Raw genomic sequence first — 16,149 nt, 5'->3', positions numbered from 1 at the left:
AAAGTAAAGACAGCAGAGGAGGAGGAGAAAAAGCAGTGCCTAATAATACCATCTACTACAACCTTAACATGTAGAGCACATGTCACTACACATCACGTGTAGCTCTGGGAGCACAAGACTCTCAGCATAATGTAGATGCTTCCTCAGGCAACCCCAAAGCCAGTTTGTAAATGGGGGGATTCTACCATCAGACACAATCTAAACAGCTAAACAAATAACAAACAAGGTTTCAAGATCAAGAAGAACTCAAGCCCCCACACCTGAATGCCATATTATGGAATCTAGTAGATGCCAATCTATGGAATCTCAAACCCACAAGCAACTGACTCATGGAATGTCAGGAGGAAGGCTGTGACTATACTTCACAGCATAAATTCTGAAAGCCATAAGAAGGTGACAGATGAAGCACTTAGAAAACTTTTGGAATCAGGACAGTAAGGACAAAGACCCAGATTGGAATGCGGCAGTGAGAAGGTGACAGAGATGGAGACAGCAACTGAAGGGATGAACGGCTCACAAAAGACCATGGCAGAGCCAACAGACAGAGCTCCTTGCTTGGATGGCTTTATAGTTTTCCACTTAGATAATAAAGTAACAGTACCAGTGAGTCAGGCAACAGAGTCAAGAAGAGCAAGAGGATGGTGGAGCAGATATCAGAAGGGAGGCCTCCACGGATAAAGATGGTCACAGAAGGGGACACATGCTCTAAGTAGGAATGTGGGGCTCTCTCATTTTGTTGACACAAAATGGCCATCTGTAAAGATGGAAAATTACAAATGATCACAGAGAAACACCTATCAAGGAAGAGAGCAGGGACTGGAGACGAAGTACTGAGCCTATCGCTTACAGAAAAGAATGTGCTCAGCATCCTTCCCTATCTTTGCCCAGAACACAAGTGTGCATGGTAGGTGAAGAAGCCTAGTCAGGGTAGGAATGTGCAGCTTCCCCACTGGAGACCTAAGCAATGAGGATAACCAGGCATGGACTCTCCAGCTCTGTGACAGATAAAGCTTTTCTTTTCTTTTTTTCTTTTCTTTCCTTTTCCTCCCTCCCTTCCATTCTTTCATTTTATGAAAACAGGTTTTCTCTGTGTAACAGTCCTGGCTGTCCTGGAACTCACTCTGTACCTCTGTAGACCAGGCAGGCTTTGAACTCACAGAGATCCACCTGCCTCTGCCTCCAGAGTGCTGGGATCAAAGGTGTATGCCAACACACCCAGAAAAGATTTCCTTTTTATAAGCTATTATCCCAGGTGTTTTGTTATGGTGACAGAAAGCTAACTAACACACAAGTTTTGACAAAGCTGGATAAAATGCATTAAAGACAAATGGGAAATTTATTTGGGTCAGAAATAAACACTACTAATAAAGTTATATCATATTCAATTTTCCAGAACCCTGTTATGTCAGGAATATGTGTAAAATGCCTAGGTATGTGAGCTGATGCCTGAAATCTCACCATTTGTAAGTGAAAGTAGGAGGACCAGGATTTTAAGGATATCCTTGTCTACACAGTGAGTTCAAAACCAACCTGGAATACATGTCTCACAGTCTCAATAAGAATATCCAAAATAATAGTAGTAGTAGTAGTAGAAGTAGTGTAAAGATTCCTGCAAGGCCAGCTTCACATTTTTGATCTTTAGTTCAAATGGCCTGTTCTTTTTATCATCAGAAACTCTAGGTCTAGATAAGACCCCAGGGCCAACCTCAGCCTAACAGCTTCAAGACCTTGTTAAGGATACCTGGGACCAAACACAGGGAAGGGAATGGCCAAAGACCAGTGAGTGTTCTGTTCCTTTAGCCCCACAAAGCAGTATTACAGTCAAGAAATTACAGTGATAGAATCAAGAGTATCATCAAGTTTTAAAATCAAGAATCAGGAACCACCAAGCCCTGGACTTTCGGGGACAGCTTTGCAGGGCAGAGATACTGGCTAGAAGGAATGCAAGCACAGCTTATTTACCCTCCTGATTCCATCTGGAGCTCTGTACCTGGTCCTTTTTCTTTTGCTTATATGTGGGCATCATTTAACAGAATCTTTTTCATGGGTTCCCTCACCATCTTTATCCTCAGCTCCTCCTCCTGTAGATCTTGCAGCATCTCCAATTTATGATGAATCACAAATGTGGCACGGCAACTTGTGGATCTGATAAATGTGTCACTCTAGACTGGCTAATCAAAAATTACTCATCATCTCTTCCAACAGAAAAATTACTGGGGAACTGTGATGATCAGATATTCATATTCTAGTCTTAGCCAATGAAATTGCAGTTCCTGTCACTAGAGATGGAGATGCTTCCAAAACAAAAAACTAACTAAACCAGAGAGATTTGATATCCCTTTAGTACCCTTATGTCCCTCCTACCAGCAATGCTGACGTGATACCTGGAGATAGAGCATCCATTCTGTGATCATGAGGACAAATGCCACCAGCAAGGTCAATAGCACAGAAGCAAAAGAGAAGCCTGCTGACTGAAGAGAATGTTCATTCTGACTTCCCCAATCAGCAACACTCAGCAAGCCCAGACTGTAGCTGCTTGAGTCAAAGTCTAACAACTAACAATTCCATGCAAGAAAACAAGCTGCCGGGATGAAAAACAGAAGCATCATGTCTATATTCAGGAATACAAAGGTGCTATTCTGACCGCTGATGTTTTAACTCTGAATAAGCCATGAGCCTCTCACACATTAATAATCTTGCTGATAAAGTGTCCAGGCTTAAAAAAATCAAAGAGACAAGATGGTGCTAAGGAGATGAATTAGCTGGCAAAGTGACTGCCACACAAGCACAAGAACCAGAGTTTGGATCTCCACCACTCACATAAATTCTAGCTGGGCGTGGTGGTCTACCTGCAACCTTGACACCTTGGCAGGAGAGGGGAACCCCAGAACAAGCTGGCTATCTTATACTAGCTGAATCAGAAAGCTCAGGGTTCAAGTGAGAGACCCTGCCTCAATATGTAAGGCAGAGAGCATATCAATATCAATTTCTGGCCTTCACATGCGTACACGCATGCGTGCGCAATCACACACACACACACACACACACACACACACACACACACACACACACACACACGTGTACCCACATACACATGAACATGCATACTTGCACACTGCTATACATATGCAGGCAAAAGAGGGACAAAAGAACAAATCATTATGGAATAGGTTATAAGCATAAAAGAATTAGTAGTAGTCGTAAATCCTGCACAAGTATTATAGGACTAACTCCATGGCGGTTTATAGGAAGTTCACAGAGACAGAACAGCAGCCGCCATGGTCTGGGGTGAAACCCACAGGAGTTTAATGTAATGAGTACTGAGTTTCCATTTGAAGATAGGAAAGTTCTGGAAGTGGATTCTGGTGATGTTGCCCAGTGATGTTCATTAATTTAACTTAATTTTCATTAATTTTAGACACTTCTAAAACTTTAGGCGAAAGAGTCAACTTTACACTGTATTTATTTTACCCCAAGTTTTCAAAGGCACAATACCTTTTACAACTAAAATTTCTCTTTGGTGCAACTCTGAACACAAACTAAGTTATTCAAGTTTCTTGAGCAATCAATGTGTCAATCACTGGAAATTCGAGCTGAATCCCATTGGATCACTGATGAAATGTGTGATAAAGTTCTATACACAGATATACAGAGAGATTGAATCCACACCCCCAGATGCAAATGATCCAAACTGTGAAAATTTCAGAGTGCCATTATGACACCTCATAAAGAAAACTATTCATGATGCAGCTAGGTTATTTTGTACAGTCTATTAAAAATAATTCATAGTTATTTTCAGACCCATCCCTCTTTGTCTCCCTCTTCTGACTTTTCTGAGAGAGAGAGAGAGAGAGAGAGAGAGAGAGAGAGAGGGAGAGAGAGAGAGAGAGATGTGATTTCACATTTCAATTTGGATCCCACGTACAAGTAAATATTCAAAAACCCTAAAGATCTGCTCTCAAGCATTTTGGATAAGGGACTGGCAGCTTACACCTCATAACATATCCAAAAGAAAGGATTCTGAGAAAGTTAGTGACACAAGAGAGGCCAAAGAAGGCAACACAATGATCCGATCCCAATGAAGGACAAAAGAACCATGAAAACATGTAAAACACTAGGCCATATCTGCTGCACAAGAAAGTGAGCTGGGTAAGCTTCACTAGTTAGTGAGATGACTGACTGATGAGCATGCAGTCCAGCTCACAGCAGCAATACTGGAGGCATCAAAACTGAAAGGATGGTACCATCTACGGAAAGTATTCATAGTTTCAGATAGGATTAACTACACTGGAATAATGAGACGAGAGAAAGCAGTGCAGAGGACATCCCAAGACACTATTCCCTGTTGTAATGTGTCTCCCTTCCAGCCAGGGGTTTGTGAGAATTAGAATCTTTTTCCAGTGTGAACTAAAAATATTACATTAATCTCATATACTTTATTCATTGATTTCTTTTTAACAAAAGACCTTCTAAAGATACTTAAAGAATAATCTGGCTTCTTGAGGAGTCAAATATTAAATAGAAATGATCATTTTAATTACCTAGAAGTGGTCAATCAGCCATACACTGAAAAGGCTTCAAACTGATTTAATGCATTAAAATAACTAATAAAATTGTTGTAAAGACTTTTATAAATTTAAAGTGTCAAATAAATGGCCTGTAATCAGAATAATCATTACCCTCTAAAGTAATTTAATAGCCACAAAGTGACCATAATGAAGCTCTACCATTTAATTCCCAGGACTGAGGCTGGGGATGCTATGTGTAGATAAAACTGTAAAATGGAGAGAAATCAGTGCCATGGAGTATCACTTGAGAAGGTAAAAGGACCTCCAAGCTCAAAGTCCAAATAAAACAAAACAAAAATAAAATTATAAAAAAACCAAGAAGATGGTCTGGAATGTAATATATGTTGTATGTGTGCATGTGTTTGTGTGTTTGTGTGTGTGTGTGTGTAAACACACCTTAGCACACTCCCACACACATGTATATGCACATATAGAGGCCAAAGGACAGTGTTGGGTATCTTACTTAATCACTCTCCATCTCACTTTGAGACAAGGTCTCACCACTGAATCTGGAGCTCATCAATGCAGCCAGACTGACTGACCAGAGTGGCCCTGGGATCCACCTCTCTCTGCCTTCCCAGTCCTGATATGACAGGGGCACACTGCATCAGCCATTCACTTGGGTACTCGGCATCCAAATTTAGTTCTCACCCTTCCACAGCAAAATCTTTCAAGTAAAGAAACAGGTGCTTGATTTTGCCCAATAATGCCATATGATACTCAACAATCGCTAGGAAATATTCAGCCAATTGTTTACAAGCACTTAAAAAAAACATAAATTAGGTCTGGAAAAATGGATGATCTTTTTTTCAAATTTTTGCTTCCTAGTTTTTGTTTTTACACAAAGCACTATAAAAAAATAGGAGTAGACATGAGATGGGTTTTTTGTTGATGGTAGATTTTTTTTTCCAGTAATACCCAAAATCTGTATCTTGAGGTAATCAGAACAAAAAAAAAGGTATGGTCAAAAATGTTTAATATGTATTAAATGATGCTCATCACTCTCTTTTAAGAAGCAGGAAGCTGCAGCGTCTATCGAATTAAGCAACAGAAAATGTCAAGAGCAATGAAAATGAACCCCAGGCAGATCTTAATGGCTTAGCTGGTTTCTCCAGCTATAAAAATCAGGACACTCTTACTGCTGTTTGTGTTAGGTAATTAACAGCTGCAAAGTATACTGAAAGGAGAAACTGCTAAATAAATAATGACTGCCACAGAATCTCAACCATAATGTGCTAAATAATAAAGAGGAAACATGGGCCTCTAACGTCACCATTTCTGTTTTGCAGTCTCGTTAGTGTAGCTCAACACACATAGACAGAAGCTGAGTGAGTGATGAGAAGCCATGGGAGTGATCTTGTGTCTCCAACAGCAACTGATCTGAGTCTACAAGTAGCAACAAAACCAAAGCTGTCCCCTTTGTAACTGTAAAAGTGTCACCATTTTGCCTTTGACTTTGTTTTTATCGCTTCCAAGTGGAATCCATTCACTAGGAATCCACAAAGAAAAACTCATTCTCGGAATTTCACTTAATTCAGATGGATTTTTGACACCTAAACTACAGCAATGTTTACATTATTATCTGGAAATTAAAGACACAATGGCATCTAAGATGAGTGTGCTTCACATCTTCCAATCGACTATAATGTTTATGAGACTATGAACTAATCTGAGAATTTGGCATGCAATTTTCAGACTTGCTTCCATGGGAAATAGTTATTAGTGCCAATTCTAGCCCTTTCTTCCACACATCCTTTTCCAATGGTATAGTGATCTGAATTAGAATGCCCCTCCTAGGGATACTCTCTCATCCTAGATACTAGGTCCTGCCCCAAATGATGTGACAGACTTTGATGATCCCTCATGGGAGGCCTCACGCTCCCTGGGGACTGGATGGGAAATGGGAGGGGGTTGGTGGGGGGATGGGAGGATGGGAGGGAGAGGAAACTGGGATTGGTATGTAAAATATAATTGTTATTAATTTAAATAGAAATTAGTTTTTTTAAAAAAAAAAAAAAAAAAGGAATGTCCCTTCTAAGCACTTGGACCCCAGCTCCTAGAATTGTTTGGGAAGGATTAGGAGGTATGGCCTTGTTGGAGGTGTGTCATGGGGAGCAGACTTTAAAGTTTCAAAAGATTCTTGCCATTCCCACTATTCCCTCATGATTGTAGGTCCAGATGTGAACTCTCAGCTGTTCCTGCTGCCGCCTTTGCTTAACCATCATGGACTCTAACCCCTCTGACGTCACAAGCTCAATAACATGCTTCCGTTTCTTTAGTTGTCTTGGTCATGGTGTTTTATCAGAGCAATAGAAAAGTAGATAAGGCAAATAGTGACAGGAACATGTCATAAGATGTAAGCTATGCGTGTACCAGAGATCTAGAAGTCTTTTATAATCTTACCTATTCTTATTGCTTTGTATATGCAACAAACATCTGAGTTCTGTTATTGCATTATGAAAAGATTGGAAATCCTTAGAGATTAAATCTATTTTAATTATTTCTAATTCAAAATGCAACACATGGAAGACACAGTGTTATGCCTAAATCTAAAATGTTCTATTCACAAAATACATTACACTGTGAATTTTCTGCATATTCTAAACTAAACTATCTGTAAAAAACTGTTTCAACATCATTGAAGAAAAAACAAACTTAATGTGTTTGGAGAGAGAGACAGACCATCCTCCAGTTAGTATTTTGAGGAAAAATTAAACATCTACAGAAGAAAAAAATGAAGGGTATTGCCCACATTAAAATGCAAATATATCATTTTATTCTCATAATGACCATGATCTCAAATACCATTTTTAGTGACTCATATTAATTTAATTGCAACATTAGCTTTTATAATCATAGATGTAAAAAGACCAGTGTGTTCCAAACATAATTATCTGGCCAGCATCTCATTTCATAAAATTATTAGTTAAGACGAGTGCTGTGGAATGAATTTGTATTTGATTAGTTTCACTTATTTAAGAACACTGAATAATTGAATATCTGTTTAAACAGAAGGGTAACAAGAGGGGCATTTATGAGAGTGCTGAATCATCCTGTACCCCTCTAGAGAGGACCCCCAAGAACTCCTAAACAGCAGTGGATTGTACATACCTTCTAGATGGAGCCATAGCAACCGCCCCTTCACACTGACCACAGAAGCCACACACACCTCTCCTGGATTCCTGGGGTTCACAGCTTCAAGCTTCATGTTCTTTGTGAAGCCCCGATTGAAGGCTGCCTGAAAGAAAAAGAAAAGCAGGCCTGAGCCAGCAGCTCCCAGGGGAAGATAATGGGTGACTACAGAACTGGCCAGTGAACACAGTAGACACAATGGCATCTTGTTCTTGGGACAGAACTGGCCAGTGAATATAGTAGATACAAATGCATCTTATTTCTTAGATGGACATGTTTGTTTTCCCCACTGCTCACAAGCAAAGGGCCATGCATTCTTTATTACATAGGTCAGAACTGTGTTTAACACTCGGTGTACACCTGAGACGTTTTGCTAAATCAATGAGGCTATGGAAACATTCTTTCTCTCATAGTTTGAACTTCAATTCTATGAACTTTGTAAAACACATCATTTCTCTGCTCTTCTATATTGCTTGCTAAAATCATACCTAGGGTGTTAAACAAGGCAGATGGAATATCCATCTGGTATCATCTTCTTTTAAAGGACATTTAAAGAATGCCCTTTAGCTTATAGCATGGGTCTGTTGGTGACAAATCCCTTAGTTTTCATTTATCTGAAAAATTGTCTTTATTTCATATTCCTTATTTGTCTTTACTTTTCTAAATATATATATATATATATATATATATATATATATATAGAGAGAGAGAGAGAGAGAGAGAGAGAAAGAGAGGGGGGTCAGGGGAGTAGGGGCTGGGAGATACAGAAGGATGACTCAGTCTGTAAAGTACTTGTCGTGTAAGCAAGAGGACCCAAGTTCAATCCCCAGAACCAACATTTAAAAAATGCAGATGTGGTGGCCTTTACTTGCAATTCCAGCACTGGTGAAGAAGACAGACAAATCCCTGGGGTTTACTAGTCAGCCAGCTTGGACCCCTTAGAGAACTTCAGGCCAACAGGAGCTTTATGTGAGCCACAGCTGAGGAATGACACCTGAGGGTGTCCACAGGTCTGTACACACACACACACACACACACACACACACACACACACACACACACACACACTATAAACACACATACACACACAGAATACATATAGTAAAATCCACTGCTTAGGGCATCCTTGTTGATCTATAAAGATAATGCTGTTGGACCAATGCATACAACCATATGCACCCACAACTACAGTCATGATACAGAACAGCCCCATCACTGCCTCCTCCAAACATGCTTGCACAGCCCTGTATACCCAGTCCTTGACCCTCAGTTCCTAGTGGCCATCACTCTGGCTTTTGTTTCTGTAATTTAATGTATTTATTTTATATTATACCATAGATAGAATCACAATCCATGAGACCTTTTGAGTCTGTCTTCCTTCACTTGGTTGATGGTTGATTTTAAAAGTCAACTTGCCACAGCCTAGAATGAACTGTGAAGAGGGTCTTAATGAGAAACTATTCAGATCAGGTTGGCCCGAGAGTATGTTGTGGGGAGATGGGGGAAACGCTTGTTGTTTGTTGATGGAGAAGATATATCCCAAATGTGACTGGGAGGACTTTGTGGGCTGGGTCATAAACTGTAGAAGAGGGCAACAAGGGGGAGGGGGATTGCTTTTCTTTGTTCTGGACTATACATGTAAAGTGACGAGCTTCGTGTACCTGCCTTGATTTCCCTGCTTCCATAGACTGTCAGCTGTTATCTTTCTCCCAATTAGCTTTTGGTCAAGATATATTATTGCAGCAACAGAAATGAAAGCAGGATGCCTGGCAGAATGCATTTGAGGATCATTCTTGCCAGAGTCATATGTAGTTTGTTTTATTTTATGGCTGAGTAGTTAATGTACATACATCACAATTTATCAATCCAGTTGCTGGTTAAGGGACATTGAACCATTTTCCAAATGTAGTTATTGTAAATGAAGCTGCTACAACCCTGCATGTGTACTTTTTTTGTGTAATCAGAAACACATGAAACCCTTTGGGTTACCTTAACAAATGCCACAGACTAAATGGCTTACACAACCCAAATTACTTTTCTCAAAGTCCTAGCTGAGACTGCAACATCAAGCTTTCATCTGGTTGGTTCCTGCTGAGGTTGCTTCCTGTGACTTACAGTTGACTGTCTGAAGCCTGTGTTCTCCCATGGTCATTCCTCTATGTGTACATTGGTCCTGAATTACTCTTTCGAAAAGAACACAGGTCACACAGGATTAGGACTTCATCTTATCATAGTCATTTCTTTAGACATTATCACTCCAAACATCCCACATTTTGAGGAGTTCAGACTTGATCAGATGAATGAAGGGGGAGATCGAAGCTCAACCCTTCACAATAAATTTTCACTTCTCTAGGAACAGTATTGATGGGTTATATAAGAAAAAGGTGAGAAAATGGTTCAGTGGTTAGAGCACTGCCTGCTCTTCCAAGGGCCCTGAGTTCAATTCCCAGCAACCACATGATGGCTCAAGCCATCTGTAATGAGATTTGGTGCCCTCTTCTGGCCAGCAGGCATACATGCAGGCAGAATACTGTATACATAAAAAATAAATCTTGAAAGAGAAAGAGGTATTAAACCTTTTATGGTATTTGGTTTGCAAAGTGGTCTCCTCATTTCTGAATTCCCACAAGTATCCTAGTGGCTGTAACTCCCCAGGGGCATTGACATGACTGGTGTGCCAAAATTCAGCCATCCTAACAGATACCTAGTTGTCTTTGTTGGGCTCATGTTGCTGTGATAAAATATCCTGACCCCCCAAAAAAGTGCAAGTTAGGAGAGAAAGCATTTGGTTTAACTCAATTCCAGCACATGGTCCATCATATCTGGGAAGTCAAGGCAGCAGCAACTTGAAACAGCTGGTTCCACTATGTCCACAGCTAGAGCAAAGGGAACAACACACGCATGTTCATTTCTCAGCTTTCTTCCTCTGCACAGTCCACTACCAAACCCAGGGAATGACACTGTCCACAGCAGGCTGGATCTCCCCACAATCTCCCACAGGCCAACCTGATAAAGAAAGCCCATCACTGAGACTCTATTCCAGGCAATTCTAGACCATGTCAGGTGGGCAATTAAAACTGTCACACTGGTGAAGCATCATCAGCTTGGAACTTTCACAAGCCCTGCTGACTGTGAGGCTAAGTGTGGCTTCCTGTTTCTTTGTCATCATATCCTTGAAGGGAGGTGTCTGTTTTCACCATCCTTCAGTCACTTCTTCTAGGTCTCCAATGTCACAGGAGCCTGCTTCTTAAGATTCATTTGTCTTCTTTATTCCTCCTTGCCATTTTTTTTCCTTGCCTCTCTGTTCTATACCTCTCGTGGTTTCTCCATTCAAGGTCCCATTTCCACTCTGCAATTATTAACCTGAAGAGTTCCTTTAGTTCAGGCACCATTCTCAATTCTAGAGCTTCTAGCTTTGGCAGCTTTTATTTCCTATCTTTACATGCATAACAAGAATACTTTCCTTTACATCTACTGTTATCAAATTCCAGAGTGTATCAGAAACATGTAGAGAACTAAAGAATCAGTATTTCCAAAAGACCCCTAGGGGGCGCTAAAGCTGCTGATGTGGGTATGTCATACTGAGACCCACACTTCCTATCACTGAGTTTCAGAACAGGGGATGTACAATACTTGCCTTCCAGCATCTGGATCATGCTGAGTTTCTGTTTTCTTTTCTTTTTCCTTATCTTCCTTCTTAGAAGGACTACAGTTTTCCAGCTTCTGCATGCCGTAGTTTAACATGCATGTTCTAACTGTGATGACACAGAAACTCTGGATGGTGCTATATTCCAACAAGGCTATGTATAGGATTTGTGTTTTTGTTTCTGTTTTCAGTTTTAGCAAACTGCCTTGTGGGCTAAATTCAAACCACATACTCTGTCTCTTTAGAAGCAATTTAAAGGTCCACTCTGCTCTTTCCTCACCTAGGCTAACAGGAGACTTCTTGGGACATGGATGATTCAGGAGTCCACCCACAATGCAGGTGCCATTGAATGAACAGGATTCTGGGCATTGTCTACCTAGTTCTCCGCTGTCCAAAGTTTTATCTTACTTTCTCGTATCTATATTTGCCTGGATTCAGTTGTCTTGTACATTGTCAGCTTAGGCTATCTTCACACTGAGAGTATAGAAATGTGAACATGGTCCATGGCCCTTCTTTCCAACTGTTTGCTCCGCCCCACAGCATGTCTGGTTGTCTTTATTCATGTTCCACAATGCCCATGAGAGTTTTTTTGATAGTAGGTCTGGAGCTAAGTAGCTATTTCAGGAAGATCAAGTCAGTATGAGTTTTTTCAGTACTATGAGCAAACCTCTCTCCAAATATTACTCTCAAATAAATGTGGCTTTCCCCAAACAGCAGCTACTATAAATTGCAATCAAATATTCTAGAGTACTATAAAACATATCTACTTTGAAATGTATAAACTCATCTAAACAGATTCCTAAAGCCAATAAAAGACTGTATCGTTATGTAACTCTTATGAGGATAGAAATCAGAGTCATTTAGATTTAAGTGTCTTTTTATAAAAGCAGTTGAAAAGGCAATCGTGTCCTCATGTAATCAGAACAAAAATTATGTCCTGCATGCTTTAAAAAAAAGTCAATTTACTCCCTCCTTGCACATTCCTCTAGAAATAGGAAGCAGGGAAGTTTAAGGTGGGTTGTTTTTTATGCCCCCCACAGACACACACACAAGTCACCCTCTCTCATTCACACAATTACATATGAAAACTCTTTCTGATAGCACAGCTGGATGGCTGCGTGGAGAACCTTGAAGTTAAAAAGCACTTTATCTCACTTAATAAGGAAAAGCTACAACCACATAACCTCTTTTCATTTCCTCTCGCTGCTTGAGGGTAATTTATAAAAGATCAATAACAAAACTGTTACCTCCGAGTTTCCTTTACTAAGCATTTGGCTATGTCAATCCATCCCATAACCAACTCTGATTGTTAAAACATCCCCAGGGAAATGTCTTCTACACATCCAGTTCCTCACAGCCTTCCTCTTGTACACATGAGATGCGTGATTAAAAAATGAATTCATAATAAGCATTCCATTAAAGAGCACTTGTAGCAAGCTAACAAATTCAGTGGAGTCCCAGTATGCAATGCATATGCCGGCAGGCAGACAACACTCCTGTCTATTAAATAAACGGGGAGCCAGAAACAAAAGCATGCCTAATGAATACACCAGCAAATTCATTAAGCCAGATTTAATCTTGGTTACTGAATCCTGGAAGCTCCAAAGACATCCTGGCATGTGGTTAATTGCTCCAGAATGAAATGCCATGTAGACACTCCTGGATAAAAGGAAATTTCAGAAGGCTGGTGAGATGGCTCAGTAGGGAAGGTGTTTGCCAAGAGATCGTAAGGACCTGAGTTCAGATCCCCAACATCCATGGAGAAAGCCATGTGTGGCAGCATGTGTAATGTCAACACTGGAGGGGGGAGACAGAAAGATCCTGGGGCTTGCTGGGTAGCCAGCCTAGCAGAAATCAGTGATCGATTTCAGAGAGAGACTGCTAAAGGAAGGTAGATAGATAGATAGATAGATAGATAGATAGATAGATAGATAGATAGATAGATAGATAGACAGACAGATGATAGACAGACAGATAAAGGTGGGTGGATGAGGAAGACACCTAACATTAATCTCTGGGCAGCCCCCATCCCCAATCTCACACTCTCTCGCTTGTGGAACTATGCTGCCATGGGAGAAACATGCTCTAAAAATGGAAGCAAGGAATGATGTGAAAATTTCCTTTCCAAATTGAGTCAGGGAAGGAATGTTTCTCTTGTGAGGTAGAAAGCAAAATCTTGGACAGCTTTTGAGCCATCACAGGCCATTTCCCCAGTCTTCCACGAAAGGCAGGCCAGTATATTCTGAGACAGTGCCTTCCACATAATATAAAGTCGTGTGTCACTGGACTTGATAAGCCTCAAGGGGGTCCTGGACCATAGTCACACCTGTCCCCCATCACACCATTTAAAACACACCCCCTACAGTGCTATGCTGCTGCAGAGAAACTGACCCTATCCGTTAATGTCATTAAACAACTGAGTCCTTGTTTCCAATCCTGCTGCTGCTGTTCCTCTGTATTTAGGGTACACATAAACCCAGTTATCACACTACTTCATGTTCCATCATCTCAGCTTCACTTATGCTCAGGCAAGCTTGCTCTTTGAATTCTGTTATCCCTGTGACACAGACATCCCTGTGGGATGGACAGTCTAATCAGTAGCTCTGGGAACACAGGGTCAGAAACAAGCTTTTGGGTTTGCAAATTAAAAGGGGTGTGTCATTTCTACTCAGCATTTCTACTTTGTTAACTACAGGTGTGTGGGACACACTAGGGGAGACACACCTCATTCTTAAAACAGAATAGTTCATATCCCTCGCTATAGTCTCAACGGTTGATGAAACTCTTTTGCCAACTACTTCACCAAACTTTACCACCTCTTGCTAATGAGTAAGTTCATTTATCTATTTCTAGTTTATGTCACTAAAATACTGCTGCAATGACAATGAGATAATAGTTTAAAGTAAGCCCTGCAGAAGGCTGCTTAGCTAGCATCTTACTAGTAACAAAAGTACTTCTTAAAGTGTTTGTCTGTCTGTTATCTTTCTATCTATCTATCTATCTATCTATCTATTATCTACCTACTTATCTACCTATTGAAAACAAGGTTTCTTGTAGCCTGGGGCTAGCCTCAAACTCACCATGTAGCAGAGCATGGCTTTGAACCTCTAATCTTCCTGTCTTTACCAATGAAGTGCTGATATTATAGGTGTACATTAGCACACCTGGCTTATGCAGTGCTGGGAATTGATCCACTCACACTAGGCAAGAATTCTTCCAATAAAGCTCCATTCCCAGACCAGAATTACACACTTTAACAAACTCTAGGAGCAAAGCATCTCTGAGACTTGACTCTTCCAAAAGCAGGAACTAAACTCTATCATGTTGGAGCCACTGTGTGTTTGTTAGTCAGTTTATCAGAGGAGCCTGGCATCTGCATATCATGAAATGAAATTATTTTAAAACCTGTGATGGTTCCATGCAAGGTAGTATTCCACAAATAGGAAAAAAAATCACAAAAACACGTACCATAGTTGTATAGCATCTACAACTTCAAAAAGGAACAAATGGTGAGTGTCTTACATTTCTGAAGCAGAAGGGTGGTGCTTCTTCTGCCCCATGCTGCTTGTGATAATCTGCCCAGTCAAAGTCCTGGCCCAAGTAACCTGTGAGGAAGGAAACACACAAGGTCTTAGCTTAGTTGGATTCCAGGCAACAATCAGTCTGGATGGGGTATCTTTGGAAAACAATAAGAAACTTAAGTTTAGAACCAAAGAGTCTTTGCAACCTCGAAGCTCTCAGGCTACCTTGATGATCAAGAGAAACATTTAAGAAAGTGGAATGTGTTAAATACAGGAAAGGAAGGTATGGGGTCATGTGGTTACCTGGAACCTGAAATCTGGTGAATGAAGTTGATATCAATCATCTACCTTAGAGAGGCTCTTGACAGTGAGGAGATTTGCTACTCAGAACAGCAGAGAGAATTTGAGAGAGAGAGAGAGAGAGAGAGAGAGAGAGAGAGAGAGAGAGAGAGAGAGAGAGAGAGAATGAGAATGAGAATGTGGGGCATTTGTGTCAAAATATGCTTTAGAAATCTCTGAACTTATTTTATGGGAACTTGGACTGACCAAAGGTGGACACAAGGTGAAGTTACCAGTGATGGTACCCTCATTGTAGTCGGGCTGTACCTTTGCCTGTCCATTCTTCCTAATAAAATTAAGACAAACACAGACACCCACTCCCTTTTCCTTTCAAGTCCACGAATCATGGTGACTGCACTATGTGTGTATAAGGTGGGGTTTCTTACCCAGCTAGGCCTTTCTCATTCAGTATCCAGAGGTGCTCTCCTCTCCTCCCATGTCTTGTCATGTTTAATATGGTAAACACACACACACATACGCACGCACACACGCACGCACGCATGCATGCAGAGAGAGAGGGGGGGGAAAGAGGACAGGAGAAACCACACAGGGAAGATCTGAGCAATTCAATTAAATTCCACACAATTGTTTCTCAATTCCCTCCCAGAATCCTCTATCTACCCCAAAGCCTCACACAAGAAAGGCCCAGGGTCTCCCAGTTCTCTGTTCTGCACCCCTAGTAGGGCAGTACCAAGGCCATTTCCACTCCGGCTCCTTCCTTTCTTAAAGGGACTTTGTCACACAAACCTCTACAAATTGAATTATCCAGTGTTCTGCATTTATACTTTAAAATCCAGTCCCCTCTGCTGTTTCCTCTCCCCAGTAAAGCTTCACACCTAAAAACAAGGGTCTAAAGTGAGCAATTGCTTCCGTGTAGAATCTTTTCCCTGTAATTCTGTTACTTCCTTGGTTAATTCTGTTTACAGAATAAAAAACCTTGATA

At 40.7% G+C, this 16,149-nt stretch overlaps 1 protein-coding gene across 7 annotated transcripts in view; it reads right to left on the bottom strand.

Annotated features, from left to right (window-relative positions):
- Positions 1-16,149, bottom strand: part of Sfmbt2 (Scm like with four mbt domains 2) — a 192,298-nt gene that overhangs the window by 54,817 nt on the left and 121,332 nt on the right. For all 7 annotated transcript variants that reach the window (XM_027405128.2, XM_027405133.1, XM_027405132.2 and 4 more), the window contains exons 10-11: positions 14,869-14,951; positions 7,680-7,806 (exon numbers count right to left, since the gene is read on the bottom strand). In XM_027405128.2, the coding sequence (XP_027260929.1) occupies positions 7,680-7,806; positions 14,869-14,951 (210 nt within the window). The remainder of the gene's footprint in view (positions 1-7,679; positions 7,807-14,868; positions 14,952-16,149) is intronic.

Source organism: Cricetulus griseus, chromosome 3 (assembly GCF_003668045.3).
Source record: "Cricetulus griseus strain 17A/GY chromosome 3, alternate assembly CriGri-PICRH-1.0, whole genome shotgun sequence".
Classification (NCBI taxonomy): Eukaryota; Metazoa; Chordata; class Mammalia; order Rodentia; family Cricetidae; genus Cricetulus; species Cricetulus griseus.
The sequence above is the reverse complement of the archived record's forward strand: the minus strand, read 5'-3'. Positions and strand labels throughout refer to the sequence as shown.